At 43.8% G+C, this 26159-nt stretch overlaps 1 protein-coding gene across 3 annotated transcripts; it reads left to right on the plus strand.

The window, feature by feature from the left end:
* The first annotated feature begins 3025 nt into the window (after window positions 1-3025).
* On the plus strand, window positions 3026-25707 carry LOC147031584 (glutathione S-transferase theta-1-like). 3 transcript variants are annotated; one of them, XM_085865562.1, is made up of 6 exons: window positions 5025-5176; window positions 15308-15442; window positions 20095-20182; window positions 20273-20423; window positions 25027-25203; window positions 25313-25707. In XM_085865562.1, the coding sequence occupies exons 2-6, from the start codon at window positions 15331-15333 to the stop codon at window positions 25514-25516; spliced, it is 732 nt and encodes a 243-aa protein (XP_085721688.1). In that variant the 5' UTR covers window positions 5025-5176; window positions 15308-15330; the 3' UTR covers window positions 25517-25707. The 3 variants fall into 3 exon arrangements, 2 of the variants coding, with proteins under 2 accessions (XP_085721688.1, XP_085721697.1); XM_085865571.1 differs by lacking the exon at window positions 5025-5176 and adding an exon at window positions 14405-14470; XR_015053619.1 differs by lacking the exons at window positions 15308-15442; window positions 20095-20182; window positions 20273-20423; window positions 25027-25203; window positions 25313-25707 and adding an exon at window positions 14386-14465 and having other exon boundaries at window positions 3026-5176.
* The last annotated feature ends 452 nt before the right edge of the window (window positions 25708-26159 follow it).

Here is a 26159-nt window from a genome sequence, read left to right on the forward strand (position 1 = left end):
AAAATTGCACTGGTGTAAAAAAAAAAAACACTGGTGTACTAAATTGTTTTCATTTTCTAAAATAAGGGTGATGTCCAATGCTCTGATGTCCACATACAATTTGTGTGGAAAGAATGAGAAGACACCTTTCCAGAACCTGAATTTTTATAAAGTTGTCAGAGGTAATGAATTCTGCTAAATGACAGTTTATAATGTGCATGACTTGAGCGTAATTGACATTGCAAGTCTTGTTTGATGATCATAAAGCCAAATATATACGAAGTGGAAATTATTATTATTATTTTTCAGACAGTACCATGGCCAGTCAGCCGGTATATATATATATATATATATATATATATATATATATATATATATATATATATATATATATATATATATATATATATATATATATATATATATATATATATATATATATATATATATATATATATTTCGGGGCATATTATGTGATACCGGTTGTCCGTCCATCTGTCTGTCTGTATGTCCGTCCGTTCCTGTCCGCACTCGAACTCCCAAAGTTTTCAACTTTCACATTTCATATTTGTTACATAGGTACAGACTGTGGAGACGGTGTGTCGCAACATACTGTTGCGAATTCGCGCCCGCCGGCGTGGGAGCGGCCACGTAACTCGAATCGCGGCACATCGCCCACCGGACGGACAATTCTGTCGTGACCCTCTCGGACTAACGCCGGGAGCTAGTCACGGGTGGGCCTTTCGGCCTCACCACGATCGTGCCAATCGGCCCCCCGCGTGGGATAGGGTTGTTCGCCAAATTCGACCTACCTAAGTACCCACACGGAGGGTAGACCGGGCGATCGCACCTCGCCGCAGGTCGACTCCGGACACGGGCCACTTAAGCGACCCGTTCCGTACTATCGGGATAACCGAGCGGTGTTATCGTCGGCCTCGACGGTTCCGATTAATTATCGGGCGTATTAAGCCCACTACCAACCCTTTACGTGAAGCAAGATGGAGATTCAATTAAGGAGAAGATGAAGCGAAACGGGAAAAACAGTTCAACATGAGGCACATTTATTCCGCGGCACACGGAGAGCACACATATACATTTACAACAATTATGCACCTAAAGCAATTGCAACAAAAGAAACACAACAATGCAGAGATACTACCGACTACGCGAGCACACGGCAACACTTAAACAGTTTTACTTTACAGATGGCGCCAACAACACATTTACTCAAAAGCAAAAGAAAAGGGCCACCCTCAACGACAAGGGGGCAGATGGGGCCTGTGGGCCAATATTTGCACGGGACCTGAAAGAGCGGTCAGGTCCGCGAGACCGGGTGGATCCTACCCGTGTTTTTGTGATGAGCTGCAAATGTGGCGGCGCGGCGGCGCCCCGACTCCGCGCTCCTTCGCGGGTTTCGTTGGCACTGCTTGGAGTGGGGTGGGAACGGGGCCCCCTTTTCGTACTATCTCAGCGAGGGGGGGGAAAGGGGGGGAATTGTTGATGCTCTGGGGAAAGAGGATAGCTGGCTTGCTTGGGTCCCGCGACGAGCGACTCCACTGCGAGCTCGTCGCCGACCGCCGTCTTCGCTGCCTCGGACCCGAGCTATTCGGTCTCCTCCCCAACTCTCGTCAGCCGACTGCAGCAAACCACCTGTACGCCCTCGCCTCCCGACTCACTCCCCGCTCCTCCAAGGCCGTCTCTGCACTCAAACCGACTCGACCGAGCTCCAGGCTTCCTCTCTCTGCAACTCCCGACGGACTCCGAACCCCGACAGACTGCGAGCTCCACTCGGCTCTCCGACCTCTCCAGACTGACTCTTCTCCCAAAACTGACTTCCGCTGCCACACTCTGCCGCTGCCACACTCTGCTCTCCAAAACTGACTCTTCCGAGCCCGACTCGACCCTGCGCTCGGCACTTTATAGGCCGGCAGGAGAACCCATATGCAAATTTCTGAATAAGAACGAGCTCGGGGGTGGAGCCACGCTCGGCCATTGGACGGAGGAAAAGGGGCGTGAGTCTCCCCTGATCCGAGAATTTGCATATCCCGATTCCACTCCGCCGCGCCTGGAGGCGGGTCCAAACCGCCCCGTGCTTGCTGATTGGACGGATCAGAAGTGGGCGTGTATCATTCCTGATCCGAATTCTCCTCGGAAAGGCCGCACTTTACACTCACGGTTCGGCGCGCGTCCCGTACGAGGCCAGGACAGCCTGACGCTCGGCGTTCACAAGTGGTGCGGGAATGGCCGCAGAAGGAGAGATGAAGGTGGTGGAGGGTTTATTGTGGTGGTTTATGGCCATGGCGACACTTGGAATGGCGGTGATGCGATGTTTGCGGGAGCGAGTTGTGAAGGTAAAGGTCGTGGCTGTTGGCGTTGTTGTTGTTGTTGTGAAGCGGCGTTGCAGTTGGTGGTTGTTGTGTGATGGCGGTTGCGACGTGGTTGGTTCAAAATAATGATAGAACAGAAAAACAGCTATCTTAAAGGGTCGCAGCCCGAACGAATCACATTTATTCCTTCTAAACAACGGGTTTGGGGCTAACTACACATGTACTTACAGAGATATCTCACCTACGGGGCCTAAATGGTGGTTTGCGAATTTCCTCAACCGCAACAATACATTCGTCATCTAAAGTGATTGCCATGGCAACCAGGATGCTGTTTCCGTCCGTTCCTGTCCCCACTCTAACTCCCAAAGTTTTCAACTTTCACCTTTCATATTTGGTACATAGGTACAGACTGTGGAGACGATGTGTAGCAACATACGTTCGTCATCTAAAGTGGTTGCCATGGCAACCAGGATGCTGTTTTCCATGTAGTAGCACAATTCTGTATATTCCTTCTTGTTAGGGCGTATATTGTGCTCACTTGCGCTCTTGTTACTGATTACAATATACAAATACATATATTGCTTTATAATTATACTTCACTGCAATGCTTTATAAAAAATATTAATTACACTGAACAACAAATTTAAAAAAAAGTTTTTTACTGGAGATGTGTAAAGTGATTAAGACTAATTTGGGTACGCTGATTTCAAAAATCATAACCGTTTTGCTGTATCACGTCAGGATTTTCAGGAACAGAAATATTCCCATTGCCTAGAAGTCAGGATTTCAATGAAATTTACATATGTCTTTAACATGTCTATTTCGTACAATTGTTGTTAACTTGTGTTATATTTCTTTCTTTCAGATAAAGATGAGTAGGCGTTCCTGTACCAATCATCCTGACAACTTCTGTTATGTCTGTGGTCGGTATACCAAAAAAGATCAACAGCGAAGTATATCTACAGCAGTGAAAATGAAGGCCGCCTACTTTCACTACTTCGGGTGTAAGGTGGGGGACCAAGAACAGAGCTGGGCACCACACATCTGCTGCACAAGCTGTCACACAACCTTGACTCAGTGGTTGGTGGGCAAGCGTGCGAGCATGCCATTTGCGGTGCCCATGATATGGCGTGAGCCGCAGAATCATCATGATGATTGTTATTTCTGCTGCACAAGCATCGCCGGCTTCAACAAGAAGAATAAAGGTCACATCAAGTACGCTGACTGCGTCTCTGCTCGTAAACCTGTGCCTCATGATGACGAGAACCCCGTTCCAACACCTCCAGCTGATCAGAACATAGCTGTAAGCAGTGGTGAAGAGGATGGTGATGATGAACCTTTTGAACCCGACACTCAAGAATCACACCTTCTGAACGCGTTCGGCATGACAGAGACCTATGAGACTATGCGGCAGCTGCTTGATTCCATCAAGTACAATGACTTCAACTGGCACATCTGCGGAGACTTGAAAGTGGTGGCGCTGTTGTTAGGGCTGCAGTCAGGCTACACGAAATACATGTGCTTCCTTTGTCTCTGGGATAGCAGAGACGACAAGAATCACTGGACGAAGAAAGATTGGGAAGAGCGAAAAGAGCATGTACCTGGTCGACACAACGTGAAGCATGTCGCCCTTGTCGACCCAGCCAAGGTTTTCCTTCCACCACTCCACATAAAGCTCGGCTTGATGAAAAGTTTTGTACGGGCAATGGATCTGAATGGGCGTGGGTTTTTATTTTTTCCTCAAGGAAAAGTTTGGCAACACCTTGTCGGAGGCCAAGATCAAGGCTGGTGTCTTTGTTGGACCGCAAATCCGACAGATTATGAAGGACGAAACTTTTCCGACAACTCTAAACCCCAAAGAGCTGGCAGCGTGGAGGAGCTTCAAAGCTGTGACGGACAACTTCTTGGGGAACGAGCGCGCGGACAACTATGAAGAAATAGTGCAGCAGCTGCTGGAGTCCTTCAGGAAACTTGGCTCCAGGATGTCCCTGAAAATCCATTTCCTACACCAGCACCTGAACTTCTTCCCTGACAACTTGGGAGCAGTCTCGGACGAGCACGGCGAGCGATTCCACCAAGAGATTTCACTCATGGAGACGCGTTACCAAGGGCGGCACAACCCGAACATGATGGGCGATTTCTGCTGGTTCCTGCATCGTGAAACTGACACAGAGCAGCACAAACGCAAAGCCAAATGCCTAAAGCATTTTTAATTACATTCTAGTGGAGTTTTTCTGTAATTTCTATCATTTTGAAGCATTCATGATGAAATAAATGAATAAATGAATTTTTGTAAATTTCATTGAAATCCTGACTTCTAGGCAATGGGAATATTTCTGTTACTGAAAATGCTGACGTGATACAGCAAAACGGTTATGATTTTTGAAATCAGCGTACCCAAATTAGTCTAAATCACTTTACACATCTCCAGTAAAAAATTTTGTTGTTCAGTGTTATTAGACTCGTCTTTTAAAAACGATAAATGTATAAACAGGCGAGCATTGGGTGGCTTTGACACCAACTCTGGTTCTTTAACCGAGCAGCCAATCTTGTGTTGGCCTCTGCTCGAACAACAAGCACATTTTGTTGTTTGAGGATGCACAGCACCCACAATCCCTTGATTTTTAATCGATGTGCCAAACGATATGATTGTTGCGACTTTGAAATAAAGACGTGCGATCAATTTACATTTGGACTTAATACGTAATTTATGCAAGAATACGTCATTGGGCGTTCACAAGCCCGACGGCTATTTATTCATCAGCGACGAAAGTTTCTCTCTCTCTCTCTCTCTCTCTCTCTCTCGCTCCTTGTTTGTGAGTTACTACTGCCACTAACCACCACCTCCACCACCACCACCACCACAGACTGTGAGTATGTGCAGCGTCGTCCCCATTTATGTTGCACATGTTCGTGTTGTCGTGATTACTCTGTATGCACAATGATTTCATTGATCAACTCTTTTCAAGTTTTGAAAAGACTGCAATACATCAGGTTCCCCTGGAATACATCAGGTTCCCCTGGAATACATCAGGTTCCCCTGCAATACATCAGGTTCCCCTGGAATACATCTGGTTCTGTATTGCAATTGGATTCGGAGAAAGACTTTTAATCGTACCATGACCTTCTTGCATATGAGAGCTTGTTTGCTAGGTAGCTATCATTTTGTTGGGGGCACGACTGTGCCGTTGATGCTGTGCCCCTCTACCGGTACACCGGTACTCATTTCACCGACCTCAGATAGAATGACAGGCTGAGTCAACCCCACCTGATGTTAATTCAGTGGCTGACAGTGCTTGAACTCAGGACCCTAAGATCCCAAGCCAGCCACCCTAACCATGAAGCCAACAGCAGGTTCAGGACAGTTCCATAATGATGTTTGGCTTGATTGTGGTGCAGTGGTTAAGTTGTGCAACTCCCCGTGGTATGTGCAATTCATTTGAGTTTGTTTGTGAGTGCTCCCATCTGAATCCCATTCTCAGGGTGCAGTGAACCTCACTTGAACTCCCACGTTATTTGTCCATTGTCGACTAATGTCCTTGTGGTTCATGTCAGAGTAGCCCACAACAATTGATGTTCATGGATATCAAACTACATTGGCGTTTCCGATCTTTGTCCTGCAATTTTCACGAAATGCGTTGCAATCTCCCTTACAACGAACTTCAACTTAGATGGAGGGACAGAGGCCATTGGGTCCATCAAAGCTTGCGTTGGTTGTCAACCTATGGTTGTTTGTCCGTGCTCTATATTTTTTGAATGCTGAGCGTCAAGCAAGGAAGCAGCACGTACCATTTTTATGTCTTTGGTATGACTCGGGGTTTTAACCACTGACCTCCCAGACTCAGAGCGGACTCTCTAACAATGATACTAAAGTATCGATGATAATGACAAACGACGAGAATTTATTTTCCCGTTTAATCGATTATGCGCTTCAAACCCAAATATTGGGCCACCCATCCGACTTTCCTTTCGTATTCTCACAACTTCCCAATGGACGTATGCACCGTTGCTTTGCGCAAATAACTCTGGGCAGCATTGATAACTTGGGACGCATGTGAAGGACGAGCCACATTCCAAGCGCCAACACAAATACAAGCCAACGTGTCAGAAGATGAATGTGAAAATATATCGTCGAGTATGATTTCATTTGCTTATACACTGTCGGGGTTTTTCTCAGGAGCAATTGGATAATACATTTTGTGAAGATCATATGTTAAGGAGCCACATTCCAAGCGCCAACACAAATACAAGCCAACATGTCAGAAGATGAATCTGAAAATATATCGTCCAGTATGGTTTCATTTTAACAATCTAAAATATAAAGACCAAAGTTTGTTTGTTTGTTTGTTTCCCTGCAGGAACCAGTGCAACCAAACTTTGCATGGCCTCCTCTTTCATCCAGAGGAAGGCTGAGGGCTTTGTTTGGATTAAAATGTGTGTGTGTATATATATATATATATATATATATATATATATATATATATATATATATATATATATATATATATATATATATATATATATATATATATATATATATATATATATATATATATATATATATATATATATATATATATATATATATATATATATATATATACATATCAGATAATTTGCTTTCAGGCCTTGATCGGGTCTGGTGCTTATACACTGTCTGGGTTTTTCTTAGGAGCAATTGAATAATACATTTTGTGAAGATCATACGTTAAGGTTGTAGTGATTTGTTGTCAACAACACAAATTTAGTTATTATAGTGTTATATGTGTGCCTGTTATTAAAAAGATTGCATTACACAGGTTTATTATAACACCTCCATATTCAGGCCTTGAGTGGGTACATTGCTTATGCCGACACTGTCTGGGTTTTATCAGGAAGCGATCAAGTAATATGTTTTGTGAACATCATAGCTTGAGGTTGTAATGATTTGTTGTGAACAACACTAATTTCCCCAGGCAATGCCGGGTCCTTCAGTTAGTAGATTATATATGTGAATATATATATATATATATATTGTATACACTGAAGTTTCACTGCAATATGTCATTTCAAAACAGCGTTTTGTGCTGACCTATCAATAATTCCACATACCCCTTCAGGAATCATGATATTTGCTCTCCTATGAGATCACTTTTGATGGCAGTGTTATCTCAAAGCAATCTGATCTGCCAATATATTTTTATTGTCTTTGTTCTTTATGGTGAGTTAATCTTCACCAAATGTTGACAGCTCACATTTGCCTTCAAGTCTTGCATTTGTTTTGAGCGCTGTTGCTTGCGTTTCATCATACTTGGAGAGAGACTTCATGCTCACCAAAGTTTCAGAAATTCAATGCAAAACTTGAATACAACACTTTTGAACTCCGCTCCAAAGGAAAAAAATGATGATCGTTGCAGTACAAATGAACACGTGACCAATCTTGTGACACTGCCTTTAACTGAGAACAAGGCTCGCAGGCAAGTTGTGCCCTTTAAGGAAAAAGATAAGATTAAATCTTCTTGTTTTCTTGACATGGAAGGTAACTGTTTGGGGGTTACTTTCGGTCATTCTGTAAGGCTCACAATAAATGTGTCTATCATTAGGCAAGCCATAAAACATAATCATGCAAATCTCAAGCCCGAATTCTCCAATCAGTGTCTTTTTCAAAACCGTGGTGGCACCTTGTCAAGTACACCTGGTGGTGGTGTATGCTCTCCCTCCATCCATCCATTGGGACCATACTCTGTACAGAGCGTTGGTGCTGCCGAAGCAGTCTCCTTGGCTATTGGGCACAATCCTGGACAGGTCGCCACTCTGACGCAGGATACTTGAATGACTCGGTCATCCCAGCAAGCTGGTACTCATTTTGCCGACCTCGGAAGGATGGCAGGCTGAGTCAACCCCCTGGTGAATTAATTCAGCGGGCAACGAGGCTTGAACTCAGGACCCTCAGATCCCAAGCCGCCACCCTAACCACTGAGCCAACACCAGGCTACATGCTCTCCCTATATCCCTTCAAATGGCATCAATACAGGCTCTGCTTGAGATGAGCTAAAATGTCACAAATCGGTGTTTGCTTCCAAAATATGTTCCCAACCCATCTCAATCTTTCCCCATTTTACCCCCTTGTGCCTCCTGTCTACTGGACTTTGTATCCGTCTCGAGAAGAGAAAATTGTGTCCAGGATAGACTCTGCTTTGGCAGTGGGTCCTGATGGCATCAATTCCCATTCTTAAATCCTATGCTGCTGCTCTTGCCACTCTGTGCTCTTCAGCCTGTCCTCATTTGGTTGCCTCCCATCTGCTTGAGAGTCAGCAAGCATCACTCCAGTTGACAAGAAGGATGCAAAAACAGATCCTTTCAACTATTGACCAATCAATATGCTTAATTCCAATTGTAAACAAAGCCATGGAATCCATCATTGCTGCTGATGTCTTTCCTCTTTTCAAACAGTCTGATCTCTGAGCATCAATTTGGATTCTACCCCAGTCACTCAGATCTGTGCACGCTCGTGCCCCTCTCAGCAATAGTTAGAAGTCCGAAACAAACAAGTTTCTAGTTACTTCTGTTTCCGGTTACCTGGTCATGGTTGTATCTCTTGGTCTTTTGAGATGTCTGCTCCCAAAAAGCGAATAAACGTTCCAAATTTATGTGCTGCCATAGATTTTATGTCGTCTGTTTATGTCGATTGTTCTTCATACTGAGTGTTCACTCTGTATTTTTTCATGCTCAATACTACAGTATTTATTTCAATCATCGATCTCAGGCTTGGATAGTTTTGGGCCTATCCCTTTTTTTTGTCCCATTTTTCTTCCAACTCTGTCCCATTCCCACGGCATGTCTTCACAATTGTCTTTACCCCCCCCCACCCCCCACCATCACCTCTTTCCATTTGTTAGAGTTGTCAGTTGGTTTCTTCCTTTTCTGTTTCATTCCCACTTTTCCTTTCCTCTTCTTGCTGCGTTTCATTTAACTGGTGTGCAGTTTGTTCACCCTTGTGTGTCCTTCTCAACCCCCCCTCCCCCGTTGATCTCGCTCTCACTCTCACTTCTACTCTGCCGTTGGTGTTTCGCCCTTTCTATTTTGTTCCCTTCCATTCTGCTCTAGCTCTTCCACAAGACTCAATCATGTTTACAAAAAAGAAAATGTCAGGATGGTATCCCTGTTTATTTATTTGCAATTTGGCATCGTCTGGCATTCTGCTATGCTCACCAAGCTTGCTGCCTGTGGCATACAAGGTCAACTTTTAACTGACCTTCTGACTTCCTGCATTTGTACAGTCAGCATGCAGCTTTAAATGCAATTTTCTCATCTCCTCTCCCAGTGGAGGCTGGAGTTCCCCAAAGCGGTACTTATATAACATCAATTATCTCTCCAATGCTCTGGAAACCTATTCCTTTTGGGGGATGACTTCACATGGCATGTGATCCCACTGACACTGACATGGCATGTGATCCCAATCCCACTAACACACAAACAGCAGCTTTGTCACTCTACTGATATGGCATTGATTAGATGCTAGTTTGAGAAATGGAATATGTCTTTCAATCGTGGAAATTATATTATTTCTCTGTCACTCCAGAGTGAGCCAAAGGGACCTCAGGCGGTCCCTTCGGGTGGGTGCCTGGAATGTCCTATCCCTAAGAGAGGATGATCACCTGTCTCTGTTATCATCTGAGCTCAAGCGTTTTGACATTGCAGCACTCTCTGAGGTTCGGAGACCGGATTGCGGCGAGATAATGGCGGGTGGTTACACCTACTTTTGGTCTGGTCGCTTGGATGGTTACCATGACCAAGGAGTTGCTGTAGCTTTGTCCAATAAGCTGACTCCCACGATAATTGAGGTAACACCGGTCAACGAGCGTATTATGAGACCAATGATTCATCACTCCTTGGGTGTCATTTCCCTGATCTCTGTATATGCTCCGACTGAATCGAGTGATCTCACCGTGAAGGATGCATTCTATGCCACGCTCAAGTCTATGGTTGATCAGAGCCCCAGACGAGATACACTTCTAGTCTTGGGGGATTTCAATGCATCAACTGGAACTGATAGGGATGGTTATAAGACAAGTGTTGGTCCCCATGGGTCTGGAACTGTGAACCAGAATAGCACTAAGTTCCTTGACTTTGCAAGAAGTCATGGACTTAGGGTGGCTGGTTTATGGGTTCAGCACCCACAGGCTCATCGCTGGACTTGGTATTCCAACGCTGGCGGTGTGGCAAAGGAGATTGACCATGTGCTCATTGATGGTCGCTGGAGGATAATCCAGAACTGCAGGGTCTACCCGAGTGCTCAGTTCCTCAACCTGTGACCACAGGATTGTTGTCGCAACTCTGAAGTTGCAGCTTAAATCCAAGAGAATGGTACCATCCCAGCTGAGGCTGGATGTTGGTAAGCTCATGGATGAGAGGGTAGCTGAGGAGTTTGCGAACAGGCTGAGTGGAGATTTGGGGGGGGTCTGTTTGCTTTGAGGGATCCTGAAGAGTTGTGGAGTGCCTTCAAGACCACCATCCTTGATGTTTCCGGCGGATGTCTTGGAACTCACCGGAGGGCAAAGAATAATTTTGTCTCTCAAGGGACACTGGATACCATTGACCAGAGTCGCAGGGCCAGGCTGAATGGCAGAGCTGAGCTGTTCAGGGAGCTGATGCGTAAAACTGTACATGCACTAAGGGTGGACAAGGAGGCCTATGTGCGAGGAATCTGTGAGGGGTAAGAGCATCACCTGTGATCAGGTGATTCTTGTCCTGTTTGAAGGGGAATTTGCGCATTGCGTTCCTCCAAGCCTGTCCCTCAGTGTACTGCCATTAAAACAGAAGGTGGTAGGCTCTTGACAGAGGAATCTGAAGTGAAGGCCTGCTGGGTCGGTTACTTTGAGCGGTTGTACCAGGGTGATTCACCAGCTGTCGAGTTGGATGTCAGGGGTGTTACTATCCCCATTGCTGACCCTCCAATCAACTGTGATCCATCTTTGTTTATGGAAACACAGACTGTGTTGAACCAGTCGAAATGGGGTCAAGCTCCAGGGATTTCTCAAGGCTGGTGGAAATGCTGCGCTCGTGTCATTGCATGCAATACTGTGCTCTGCCTGGAACACAGGCATCATTCCAACTGATGAAGAGGGGCCTTGTTGTCCCTCTCTGGAAAGGGAAGGGTGATTGCCCAGACTGCAACAACTACCGAGGGGTGATGCTGCTCTCAGTGCCGGGCAAGGTCTTTGCTCAGATAATTCTTGATAGGGTTCGCCACCGTCTGCTTGAGAACCAGCGTCCAGAGCAGTCAGGCTTCACACCAAAGAGGTCAACAATTGACCGTATCCTTGCTCTTTGCGTCCTCACCAAACGCAGATGAGATTTTCGACAGGAGCTACTTGCAGCCTATGTTGATCTCTGTAAAGTGTTTGATTCAGTGAATCGGGATGCCCTCTGGAGGATTCTTGGTCTTCATGCGGTGCCACCAAAACTGATCAATCTGATGTCTGAACTATACTCTGGTACTGAGAGTGCTGTGAGATGTGGTGATACCATCTCTGACTTATTTCCAATTGTTACTGGAGTTCGTCAGGGGTGTTTACTGGCCCGCACACTTTTCAGTACTTATATGGACTGGATTCTGGGGAGGATGTTGGAGAGATCAAGTTATGGTGCATCGTTTGGGAATGTCAAGATCTCGGACCATGATTTTGCAGATGTTGCAGTCATCTTTGTGGAGACTCTGGATATACTGTTGGGAGCCCTCAAGGTGCTGAATGAAGAGTTGGAGCCACTGGGATTATGGATGTCCTTGGTCAAACCTAAAATCCAGGTTTTCAATGACATCTTTGACGCTGCTATCCTGTCTGTGCCTGTTTGTGGTGAGGATGTTGAGGTCACGGAGAGATTCACTTGCCTTGGCAGTGATATTCATGTCTCTGCTGGCTGTGAGCCAGAGGCCAATAGACATCTGGATCAGACCTGGGGAGTCATGGATTCACTGGATCATGGGGTGTGGCACTGCGGTACCTGTGTGGGGGGACGAAAGTCCGAGTGTTCAGGTCCTTGGTGCTTCCAGTCTTGCTCTATGGATGTGAGACTTGGGCTCTGACCAGGGATTTGAGATGGAGATTTAATTCCTTTGGTACCAGGTCTCTTCAGAGAATCCTTGGCTATCACTGGTCGGACTTTGTGTCTAACGAGTGGTTGCTAAGAGAGACTTAAATGAGATTTGTTGCCTGCATGGTCCGTGAGCATCAGCTGCGGCTGTATGGACATGTGGCTCGTTTTCCTGACGCTGATCCTGCTCACCAGATTCTCTCAGCGAGGGAGCCTCATGAGTGGAGGAGGCCAATGGGCCGACCACGTGCCTCGTGGTTGCAGCAGATTTATCAACATCTCAAGGAGATGGGGATGGGCCAAACATCTGCCTGGCGGATGGCCAGATTGATGCTCTTAAAGTACCGGCGGAAAGTGGACGCAGCGACACGCTGTTCCAGCGCATGCTCCAATACCTGACCTGACCTGGCCTGACTCTGGAGGGATATTCAAATAAATCCACCTGTATATTTCCATGGTCAGTCTCTTGAAAGTCTTAGCCTCACCATCAAGCATGACCTCTGCTAGATCGACTCCATAGCAAAGCTGCCCTCCAAAGTAAGCTGCAGGTTGGGAATCCTTCATCATTCCATAAAATTGGAACTACTCACAGTCTACAAGGCTTTAATCTATATATCTATGGAGTACTGCTCTTTGATATGGACTCCCACCATAATATCACATCTGTCTCTCCTGGAGTCCGAGGAACCCAAAACACTCAATAGTATTGGCATTTCCTCCAATGAGAAGCACAATAAACAAGGTCTGTTGCTCTCACATCACAGCACCTCTCACATCACAGATAGGTTGATGGTCTGTTTTTGCCACCTCTCATCCAGTAATGCTCCCTCTGCTCTTTCAACCCTTTTTACCTTCCCAGCTTCTCCAATCCACGTGCGTTTTTTCCAGTAGCCCCTCGTTGTAAACTAGGATAACTGCACACCTCATTTAGTTATTATTTTATTTATTTTCTCCTGTTTGTGGAGCCACCTTCAAGAGGATATTCAATCCCACTCTTCCCTCAAGGGGGAAGTGTGCAATGCATTAACATCTCCTGTCATCTCCAATTATTACTCTCAATCTTTCCGACACACATTAACCCTACTTAACCTAACCGTGCTGGGGGTACCCAGGTTCACCATCTTATTTGTGGGTTACTGTGTTTCCACTTTTTTCTTGTTCATTCATCCCCTTGCTTACTGTGTCCAAGTGTTGCTCCACTGTCAGTTCATTTTCTTTCCACTCTGTCACCTTGCTCATCCATGAAAAGCTCACCCAGCCAGGCAGCACCGGGTATCCCCTCTCCACCCCCTCCGGGTACCCCCTCTCGTTATTATTAGCCCCCATTGGACTTAGTCCAAAACGGGGGCTTATGGATTTGGTCTCGATGTGCGTGTGTGCGTCCGCAACCATATCTCGGACATGTATGGACTGATTTTATTTGTACGCAGCACAAAGCCAACACATGATGGTATACATATGCACGTCGTTCTTTTTTTGACATCAAATCCAAGATAGCTGCCTGGCGGCCATTTTAGTTGTTAAAAAAAAATACAAACCCCAGTGTCGAACACATCCTCAACCATTTCTCGGACATGCATTCATATCGAACAATCGATGTTGTTCAAACTTGGCACACAGATAACGAATGATGGCTTACATATGCACGCCATGTGTTTTTTTCAAGATCAGATCCAAGATGGCCGACTGGTGGCCATTTTGTTCCTTAAATGTGTCCCTAATTATTTCCCAGACATACATGTTTAAACTTGGCACAAGCACAGTACATGATGGCATGCACGTGCCCCTCGCTTTATTTTGTGATCTGATCGAAGATTGCCGACTGATAGACTGGCAGCCATTTTAGTTGTACATAAACATGGGCTAGTCATTTAGCTCCACACAGCAATGGGTGAAAAATTACTAAAACAACGGGGGCTATGATATTTTATGTCTTCTTACCTCCGCAACCGAAAGTGAAGGCGGTTATGTTTTCACCCATTTCTGTTTGTTTGTTTGTGTGCAGGATATCTCAAAAAGTTGTGCACAGATTCGGATGAAACTTGGTGCACGCGTTGGGTTTGTGGCAAGAGCAAATTGATTCAATTTTGGTGAAGATTCGAATCCGGATCTGATAATTTCTTAAGTGATTCTTCACCATTGAGAGATATGGCTAAACCGATACATAACACGATATCTCAAAAAGTGTGCACAGATTCGGCAGAAACTTAGTGGACACCGGTGTGTGGCAAGGACAAATTAATTAGATTTTGGTGAAGATCCGATTCCGGATCTGGATAGGAGAATTATTTAATTTTAAAAGTGATTCTTCACCATTGAGAGATAGGGCCAAAAACGATACAGTACTGTATAGCATGATATTTCATAAATGTATTAGTCCCGATATGTTCTCGTCGATCAGGCATTACGCTCCACCGAGTGCCCTTTGAGTTTACAAGTGTTGTATTTATCTCAAGACTACGTGGGGCGAGGTGTTCTTTGAACTCTGTAGATTTTGACATGATGACAATGGTAATAAACAATTGGGAATACTATTTGATAAATTGCGACACAAATGACGCGAGTCACATGGTTGATAGGCCTCCACACAAGAAGAACACACACAGAATAATAATTACATCCCCCCATTAATGGCCAGGGGCCTGCATAAGCAAAGGGTTTTGCTTTGAGTGTGTTAAAATGGGGAACCTGGGGGAGTGTACTAAAACAAGAAAGGAACGTTTCTGGAGGATAAAAGGAAAGATACAGGAGGACAATGGTGATCACGCTGCATGGTGAGCAGTCAGAGATGAGAGATGGGAGATGAAGCCTCGTTTGTCAATCAATCTATTCATAAAATTCTACTACAAAATAAAATGCTTGAAACTATGGATTACAATTAACTTCATGTCAACACATTGGCTTTCAAAATGCAATGTCTCGTGCAGAAATCACCTTATCGATCTCAGTCATGGGTCTGGACATGTACGTGGATCTGATGTCACCTCCATGCCGAGCTGTTGTGTTGATGGCTCAGAAAAACAACATCCCGTATACTGAGAAGACTCTGGATCTCTTTAAGGGTACCTTTCAAAAATTATTGTACAAAATCAGTGCTGTAAATGCTTAATGAATTATTGATGCATTTTCATGGTTATTGATTACTGAATGTGATAACTTTTTAAAAACTCACCAGCACATGCATTAAATCACTTTTTTTTATCCTGAGCAATGAAAGTCTCGTTATAGATAAATACTCAGTCTCACATCCTCAGTTGGTTCATGTCAGCAGTGGTATTGCTCATCAGCGAATCAAATTTCTGAAATTCAATAATTGCCTATCATAATGAGCATTTCAATCTTTTAAATAATTTTGGTGTATAATAATTTGACATGATTGACAAGATAATATTATTATGTGGAAAGGGGGTGGGGTTTGGGGGGCAGAATACATAGCTAAGTTGTGCTAACAATAGAAGGGATCATATGCTCAGAGTAGGGTTATATTATTCCTGTATTAGGTACTAAAATATTAAGGGAGGAGAGAGAGGATGGGAATAAGGAGGGAGTGGAGGGAGAGACAAAGGGAGAGGGAGAGGATGTAGGGGAGGGAGGGGGGAGGATGGAGGGGAGGGGAGGGAGGGGGAGGATGGAGGGGAGGGGGAGAGATGAGGGGTGGGGGGAGTGAGGAGGGGGTGATGGGGGAGGAGAGCTAGGAAGGGGGAGGAAAACGAGGAAAGGGGGGGATGGGGAGAGCGTTGTCTCACCAAATGTCGCTATACACTCTGGGATGGGGGTGGGTGGGAGCGAGAATGGGGGAGAGAGGAGGGAAGAGGGGAGGAGGGGAGTGGAGGGGGAAGGGAAGGCGGCGTGAACGTATGGGAAGGAAGCATGAGCATGAGAGGAATATAAGGGAAGGCAGCATGAGAAGAAGGTAAGGCACATGAGGGGAAGGGAAGGAAAGGCACCATGAGGGGAATGGAAGGCAGTGTGAGGGAAGGGGAGTGGAAAGCAGCTCGATGGGAGGGGAAGGGAAGGCAGCGTACTGGGGTGATAAAACATGTCCAAACAGCAACATTTTCTTCTTAACCACCGGGTTCTATATAAAACTGGGCAGGAGCATTTAAAACCCAAGCTATCTACCTGGCAAAGGCCTGCCTGCATGCATGCATGCATGCTTGCACATGCAGCGACCTTTGTACCCCTCCGGTTAGCTCGCTCTGAATCAGATTCGTACATGCTACACTCTGAGGAAGCAGTTTTAAATTCAAAACTAAACTGTCAGTCCTTAAGAGACCCCCATATGTGTTTCTACAACCTCCTTGTGGTCCATGCTCACTGTGCACACGCACCAGTGATCTACTCATCCTTTTACTTGCACACATGCACGGATTCTCACCAGCACACTCAACTTTCCACACACCCGCATTGCATGGCATATCCCACCTGGCTTTGATGCTGCAGCATGTAGGTATTTCCAGGGCAATTCATATTGTAAAACGTGCACCAAGGAGGCTGTAATTGTAAAACATAGAGCAGAATAGGGTAAGGTTGTATCATGTAAAACCTCTGATAGGGGTGAGGCCAGGTGGAGGACTTGTGGCAAAAGGCACCAGAACAGTGCTAATAACTGAATGGCCATTAACACAGACCATTTGGTAAGAACATTGCAGGTCATGGTGATGAAGTGGGCTGTGGAGCCATAGAGGGTGGAGGAACACTGACTAGGGGCCATCCTCCAGTGTGGGATGGTCCAGAAGATGGTGCTGCCCACAGCCAGAAGGTGGCCGCTGTGCATGAAGGTGGTCCTGGAGTTGAAAAAGGCCATGTCCATGCATGAGTGCAGAGTTAGACAGCAGATCACATTTGCACAGAGGACATAAGCCTTGGCAACCTTGCAGAGTCATGGAGCCGCCTCTCCCCTTGTCTCCTCATCGCCATCGCCATTGCTCCTCGCTCCTTCGTCCAGTACTACACCAGCTTGCAGCAAAGACCAACTCATACCTGCCTAAAATCCTTGGCTATGATCCCTATTGTCTATTTTAATCTAGTATTTTGGCGCCATAGCGGGGAGTAGTTCTTCTTGCATATAAATGCATGTGCCTCTCTTTCTATCCCTATCTGTGTCTGTTGACCATCACATCCGTTCCATGACTTACTGATTGTCCTGTCATTAATTACCCCCCATATTTCCTTCATAAGAAATCATTATTTGAAGAGAAACATTTTCCTGCCTTCCCACGTATGAAAATCGCCAGTTTCAATTTGGATTTGAGAGATCCATGGGGGATTGTAAACTTGTAAAAAGGAACACAATAAATTCCAACATCGTTTGTCATTTGTGGAGGTCTTTGGACCTCTGGCTCAGAGTGCCTGCATTAGCTGGGCATCTGATGCAACAATATAATTGGAATGTTCTTTTTTCACTTTTTTTTTTTTTTTTGCTCTTATGTTTATAGGACACTCGTCTCGGTACCCGGCGCTGCACAGGAATAACACAGGGGTTCTGGCCCATATGCATTGAAAATGTATGGAGTTATTGCCTTCATGGTGGTGAGCTTTTTCTGGCAGGGGTTTCAGGACATGTTTTGTTTTGTTTTTATATGCACAATATCGAGGCTCGTATAACAGCTAACACACAGAACGTGTAACAAAGGGGGCAATAGACAGGAGGGGCAGGAGAGGGAAGCACAAAACAGTGGGGAACAGAGACATTAGATCTGTAGAAAGGAGAGGGATGGGGTGGGGGTACACAGGTGGTATGACAGGGAAACTGAGGAAAGAAAACTGGAGGTGGGTTTGGGGTGAATTAACGGGGGTAGAAAAGATCGTGGTTTTGGATGGGGGAAGATAAGAGATGGTGGCGAGCAGCTGTTTTGAAGACTTGGGGGAGGGGTGGAGTGGGATTGAAGAGAGTGTGGGAGTCTGTTCCAAAGGCGGGAAAAAGAGGAACGAAAGAGTGAAGGTGAGCAGTGATCCTTGATTTTGGTAGATTTACCAGAAGATGGGTTACTGGCGGACCTTGAGCACCATGCGGAAATATGGGTGACAGATCACAGACAGAGTGGGGGGGGGGAGGGGGGCAAGGCCAGAGAAGAGACTGTGGAAGACAGAAAGACCACTGACCTGCCTGTGGTGCGAGAGTGAGAGTTGGTCATTAAAACGCTATGGAGGTATTGGCCTCATGTTGGTTTCCTTTTGCCTGTGTTCCGTCGGCAGCACTGCCTGTTTCCACATCCCAATATACACTTCATAGCGGCCTTCAAAGCCAACATGTAGTAGCTTTAAACCTTGCCCAGATTCTGAAGTACTGACACCTGAAATTTATTTGGGCACCGTAGGCTCTACGGTTCGGCTATGAAAGAGCAACAAAGAAATGCACAATTTATAAGATCAGTTGTTCTGTTTAGTGTTCCCATCTCAACCAATGGCTCCTAGTGCTGTGAAAGCAGGTTCACGTTCAATGTGTATTTGTCCATTGTTTATTAATGCCCTTTGTAATTCAAGTTGGACTACACTGATGTCTGCTGTTGTCTTCGTCTTGGATATAAAAATTATTTATCAATCTCACATGAGCATTGATCCACATACTGCAAACATTTCTGCATCATTAATAGATGTCGGAGAATGAGGGCAAGGCTTGTGTTATCAACCTTTCAATTTACACCTTTTGTTTCCTGAAATCAAGGAAAATTGTGGCTGTTCCAGCTTTAAAAAATAAATACGATTTGGCCTTTAAAAACCATGCGTTTCAAAAAGGGTGCATTTGTTATAAAGTTGCAAGGTTTACCCCAATATATTTGTATGGGGACCCATATAATAGCATTTGCATTTGATGGTGAAAGGTGAGTTGTTTTGGTCTACACCTCAGCAGCCAATGCTTGTGGGATGTTTATGAGCAGTGCAGTTGATAAAGTAACCTGATAGGATGGTGCAGACCTAATGCACTTTGCTATGAGTTGTCTAGTCTGGGTTTGATGATATCAGTCCTGACTTTCAACTGCCAGATTGCACAAAAATATGAAGTCCCTTGTAGCTGGGGACCCATCTACTAGCATTAGCTGGTCCATGTGAAAATATCTGTGTCATCTGACAGAATCGGAGAGTTAGCATCAGCACCATAAACAAATTTGAGTCAGCTTCAGCCAAACATGAGGCCGAGACAGGCAATTAACAAAAAACTTTGAGTAATCTTAGATGCTGAGCTATTGACAACTTAATGACAAAATATGGTGCAAGGAGAAGGAGAGAATAAAGATTTAGAGCATTTTGCACTCTACAGATATGTGGTCTTCAAGGGTACTCAGTAGCTTACAGTTATCACAAGTAATCTTGGACAATCGTTAGGGGAGATGACATGGCCACCAGTGCCAAATAGTTTGAAAAGCAAGTGCACATGATGAGTTCAATGTAATTATGATGAAGCTGTGACATCATACTAGTTATGCAAGCCCTGCAGTTCTAGCAGACCTGATTTTACAAGTATTTGTACAAGGAAAAAGAGGAGACCCGAGAAAGCACTAGCCCTGGTGCTTCCAGCCGTGCCACGCTAGGGCCAACATGATGCTGCCGGACACTTCTTCCACACTCGATTGAGCCTGGTGCTTCCTTTCCCACATAGCATTGCAAAAATGGGAACTTTTGGGTTTGGAGATTATTTTATCAAGTGGGGCACTTTTTTAAAATCCGTGTGTGTGTGTGTGTGTGTGTGTGTGTGTGTGTGTGTACGTACCAGGAGACCATTTGAAAGAGGAATTTTTGCAAGTAAATCCTCTTCATAAGGTGCCAGTGATCTGCCATGATGATTTCAAGCTGACTGAGAGGTAAACCAGAAAGACTATCCAGCTCCATTAATTTCTTCTTTTACATCCTTCCTTCTCTTCTTCATTCTATTTTTGTTTCCCTCTACCTAGTGTTGCTATCCTAAAGTACCTGTCAGCCATGTACCCTGTTGCTGATCACTGGTATCCCAAGGAGCTACAGGCACGCGCGCTTGTGGACGAGTACCTTGCCTGGCAGCACTGCAGTGTGTGGATGGACATTGTCCCATACTTCATCGCACATGTACCACAACCCAACCATTAAGCTGAACATCTCTGTTCAGTTCACCACTAAAATACTTAACACTCACATGACCAGTGGAGGAAATACACACCAGGGCTGAAGCCATAATATCATTGTAATGTTTATAACAGACCTAAAAACAATCAAACGGAACAAAAAAAAATCATTTTCAATTTGTTGGTCATAAACACTCAGTGCCGAGTAATGGGATTTGGTATCACAAGATGGCCGACTTGGCTGTGTACGATATGCCATCTGGGAATGCTCTTACACAGAAGGGTTGGCATAATAAGTAGAGTGAGAAGTTTGTGGAATGATCATGATCAGTTCCAGACAGAGTTGAAATGATATTTAAACTTAACAATGCCACATGGGTGGATACCCAGTATGGCAAGAAAAAGCTTATTCCCCCCTACCCCCTCTTTTTAATGACGTCATAAAGGACACAAGCAGGCATGAAGAACTAATGCAACATGTTAAATAAGGTGGTGTCAAAGAGGCTGCATCAATGGCGGTAAACTTCCAGAATTTTTTTTTGACTTCTAAAATATTTATTTTATTTCAATTGAATTATACATTTGAACACTGGAGAACACAGATCGCCTTTTGATACTTTCAAAAACCTTTCCGTTGAGCAGTACTTGGACAAAATACAGTATTATGTCATTTTAAGTCATCACGACCAATCAAATGTGTCACTCGTAGAACCCGCCCATGTCCTTGTTTCCCAAGGCAGTGCAGGGTCATGTTGAATGAACTCTCAGTTCAAATACAATTTTGTTCACGGGACTTATTCTGCGTGAGAAAATATATGTGCTTGAAATTGTTTAAAATGGGAAAACCTTTTTTTGGGGATTGAGGGCCAAGGCTCATGGAAGAATTGAATGACAAAGGTGTGTGAGGGAGAGGACTATTTGTTGCGATATAGAACAGCCATAATAATTAAACAATTGTAGTCTGGCAGCCATTGGCTAAAGTGTGTTTTGGAGTACATACACAATTTTATTGCAGATTTTGGTAACATAGACTATACTAAACTCAAATCCAAGTGATGCCACTTTGTCACGCTTGAGAATTTTTTTTTAGGAGCAAAATTCAAAATGGCCGCCCTCAAAACCGTTTTTTGGTCGTAACTTGGCCAAAAATCGAGATATGAACCCGATTTTAGTGGCAAACCCTATTTTTGGGGTCAAGGAATACACTGATATGTTTAAATAAACCATATCATCCATATAAATAGTCCATATTGCAATATTGGTATATCAGATACCATATTTTGACTAAAATTGTAATAAATTATTGACCAATTGTTGAAGTTTAGACCTATAAAGCTTGAGCCAAATAATATCAAGGGTACATACGATGAAGATACTGAAAGGTTGCTGATGTGCTTTTATTGTGTGAATGTATATATATATATATATATATATATATATATATATATATATATATATATATATATATATATATATATATATATATATATATATATATATATATATATATATATAGCTGTAGCACTGTTCCAATTCAGTTTCATGGTATAGCGAGAAAAGTGTTAAAAAGTAATTTTTCACAGAGCAGTTTTTCCCCAGTACAGTTGTGACAAAAAATGGCTGCCATGAAGATCAATGAACTGTGTCAACAGAGCAAGTAAATTATATATGCTTGGATATTTTTAAAGAAACATGCAAAACTGTGTGTTAATTAAGAGTAAAGTATTGTTATCAATAGACTAATCAATTTTCTTTTGAAAGCAAGACGTTTTTGTATCTTCATATCATGATTGTTTTGATACCATAGCACCTGTTTGTGTTGATCATGTTTAAAGTACACAGGGTGGGAATAGGTTTTATGATTTTTTTATACATGTATTTTACAAATAAATGAAATTATTAATTTGTTCATCACCCCTTGTAAATGTCATCCATTTAAAAATGCATCGGGGTGTTTAACTTTCTGAACAATTAATATAAGACATGCAGTTATTTCGTGATTGTTTTGCATTATATTGATCTAACAACAATTGAACATTTCTGCTTGTCTTTTTCTAGTGACAACGTTCGACAGCTGTGATTTTGAATCCGCTTGAACTGAACGATGGCATCACAGCTTAACATTTCTTGCCTGCTCAATAGTCTCATGAAATGCAGTGCCAGTAAACAGCCAATGAGTGTCGCTGGACATGAAAGGCTCAACACTATCATAGAAGCGAGCAAACGTAGAAGTGATGGGTGGCATGTCGCTGTAGAAACCCTGTTACAAGACTCTACTGAGACACTCTATACACACAAGAATTGCGTTGCAACATACACTTCCAAGACGCACATTAAACGTTTGTTACAGAAGAAAGAAAAAGATGAAGAGCCTGTCGTGAAGAGAACGCGCTGAACAGATGCCATATCGTTCAATTTTAATGAACAATGTCTCATTTGTGGTGAAAAGTGTGATGCCATCCCAGAGCCAAAAAATCCATCTCACTGGCGGCGTGTTGTTCAATGCAGAACTGCTGATCGAGGACGGAATCAGGATACATTTAAAGATGTGATACTGAAGACCTGTGAACTGCGAGATGATGAGTGGGCTCAGCAAGTGCGACTTCGCGTTGAGGGGGCAGTCAGTGACCTGCATGCTGCTGATGCCCAATACCACAAAACTTGCACGTCTGTATTTTGTGGTCCTTGTAATGTCCAATCATTTGCCTCGAAGGAAAAAACAACCTGATGACGAAGCCTATTTATGTCTGGTGAATGACCTGTCAGATGATCTTTCTCGCATTTGGAACTCAATACAAGTGCATGATATGTATACCTATGGAAATTGCAGAATACCAAGTAGTAGAGAGGCCTGACCGAAGAACCACTCAGGAAGAAGCCGATGTTATTATGGTAAAACAAGTGGTCCTTCTAGCCTCATCGGGAGTTCCGAGTATCTGGGTAATTTCAGACGACACAGATGTATTCATATTGCTGTTGCATTTTTACCAACTGAAGGAACTGGCATGCAACCTTGTGATGGCTGGTACAAGTCGTGACAGATCGTCTGTTGACATCAAGGCGACAGTGCAGAAGCATGCACATATTGTCACCCAAGTTCTGGCAGCACATGTGGTGTCTGGATGTGACACAGTTGCCTACCTGTGGGGTATCGGAAAAGGCACAATTGTGAAACACCTCAAAGATGGTCATCAATTAAATTATCTTGGTGATCTTGATGCAGAATTACCAGATGCCATATCTGAAGCAACTGCCTTCTTTGCTGCTTGCTATGGATCCCAGGAAACAGAAGACATGTCAGCTATTCGATTTGATGTCTGGTCTTCAAAGATGGCTAACAAGAAGCTGACATCAGCACCAGAGTTAAAAACTCTACCACCAACCACTGTGGCTTTCATCCAACACGTCTCAGGGTGCACTTGCAGGCAGCAATATGGCGGGCTGCATTAGATCCAGACCCACCATTGATCGATCCAACGAGTCGTGGATGGTCACATGAAGAAGTGTCGAGCATGTTGCTCCCTGTGTCTCTGCCTCCGGATGTCATCAGAGCTCCTGATAATGTTCTCAAGATGATCAGGTGTTGGTGCAGCTCAGTACGACCCTGTGCAACGAATAGATGTAGTTGCTCTGCCGCCAGGCTCTCCTGTTCATTGTTCTGTGGCTGCCATGGTATGGAGGAATGTCAGAACGACCAAACAAAGTCTGTATCAGCAAGCGAAGCTGTGGAACTTGAGTGAACACTCGTTATTTGATTTATGCAGCTGTCTTGTATGTGAGATTGAGTGAAAGCAGAATGAAAAGTTCATCAGCAACCAATCAGTGTATTCATAGTTGATAGCATGTACAGACCCCTTTTTGGATTTGAATTTGTGTAAAATTTGTATAAACCTTGCTTATTACGTTTATTTGGCTATGTGTTAATATAATTAATTATAGTTTGTAGTTACCTAATTATTGTATTACTCAACTGTACTGTTGGAAATAAAGATATACAATACAATACAATACAATATACTGTTTACCACTTAAATCAGGTTCATATAGATTTTGGGCATAGTTACGGCTGAAAATAGTTCGGTCGATATTTTATCAGTCAAAATATTATATCTAAATAGAAAAATTGCAATAAAGACTATTATTATGAGTTGTATGGTTCATTTAAACATATCAGTGTATTCCTTGACCCCCAAAACATAGGGTTTGCCACTGAAATCGGGTTCATATCTCGATTTTTGGCCGAGTTACGGCCAAAAAACGGTTTTGATGGCGGCCATTTTGAATTTTGCTTCTAAAAAAATTTGCTCAAGCGTGACAAAGTGGCATCACTCGGATTTGAGTTTAGTATAGTCTATGTTACCAGAATCTGCAATAAAATTGTGTATGTACTCAAAAACACACCTAGGGTAAAATTCCAGTTCTGCATCCAGACTATTGGTTCTGCTGCTTCACTTCAGGTATGATACGCAGTATAATCTACTGGGAATTAAGATTCACAAGGATACATTAGACAATTCATACAATTTTTTAGCATACAACAATTATTGTAATGACCATCTTCAAAGCTTTATAATACACGTGTTTTTTTCTCTCTCTCTCCCTGAAAGACTATCATTCCCAAATTATTTGGGAAGCCAGTTGCTGAGAATAAGGTTCAACAGATGAAAGAAAACTTGGAGTTGACAGTGAAAGTTTTGCAAACAAAGTTCCTGCAGGAAAAAAGCTTCCTGTGTGGCTCACAGATTTCCATCGCCGATCTGCACGCCTACTGTCACCTTCAACAGGTAACGGGACCTACTAGCTGGCATTTAAACAATATGAGCATTACCCGTTCTGCAGCACTTTGAACCAAACGACATTCATATGTGAACATTGACATGATCTCGCCCACAGCCAAAAGCGCTAGGGTACGACACGCTCGCTGGGAAGCCCAAGTTGGAAGCTTGGCTCTGCCGCGTGGAGGAAGCACTTGGAGACGAGCTTCTGCAGGACGTGAACGCCCGCCTGCAGAATGTAGAGCATGTAGTAGACTCCAGCGATCTCCCCGATGATATGGTGGAGAACATAAAGAAGAAAATGAAGATGCTGATCGACTAATCTTCTTGATAAAACTGCCATCCAACATTTAGTTGTTGATATAATTTGACAATGTATGGGCAAAGATACACTACTAGTTTATGCTCCTTACTGAGCATATGGCAGTCATGACTAAAGACAACAACCAGCAACAACAACAACCAAAAATGTAATACCCCTCCCCTACTCATTAAAGAACTGAAGAAGTATAATTTTTTTCTTTATATGTGTATGCATGCACACACCAAGGCTCAGAAGAACCCAATTGAAGGAAAGATCGGAAACTATTGGAGGGGTGGCTAGATACATGTAGCCATGGTACTGAAGGACAACCAGGAATAGAAAAGGTTGTGAACAAGTACAGAGGACATGAAATGTCTGTTGATTCTCCCTTTGAAAGGGGATGAACAGGTAGGGGTGCAAAGGACATTGTGAAGGGTGGTGTAAAGGCAATAAGCTTGGGAGGGTGGTATGGAGGATAGGAACAGGGGGTTGAGGTTTGGGGGGGAGGGATGGGAGAAGATGATACAGAGGAGAAGAAAGAAAGAAAAAGATTACAAATTTCTAATTATGTTATAATTGCACAGAGAAACTCAAGGAATGGAAGAGAAAATGAATAACTAAGGGATGATGGGAGGCATAAAGGATTTTTTTTCATTTTTAA

This window comes from Eptatretus burgeri, chromosome 2, assembly GCF_056783735.1.
Source record: "Eptatretus burgeri isolate ZD-2024b chromosome 2, Ebu_testis_v1, whole genome shotgun sequence".
NCBI lineage: Eukaryota > Metazoa > Chordata > Myxini > Myxiniformes > Myxinidae > Eptatretus > Eptatretus burgeri.

What these genes read in the sequence shown, in the direction of transcription:
- LOC147031584 (XM_085865562.1), top strand. Translation starts at nt 15,331, where the DNA reads ATGGGTCTGGACATGTACGTGGATCTGATGTCACCTCCATGCCGAGCT. An exon ending in GACTCTGGATCTCTTTAAGG is followed by an intron (nt 15,443 to 20,094) that starts GTACCTTTCAAA and finishes TGTACGTACCAG; the next exon opens with GAGACCATTTGAAAGAGGAA. An exon ending in TCCCATACTTCATCGCACAT is followed by an intron (nt 20,424 to 25,026) that starts GTACCACAACCC and finishes TCTCCCTGAAAG; the next exon opens with ACTATCATTCCCAAATTATT.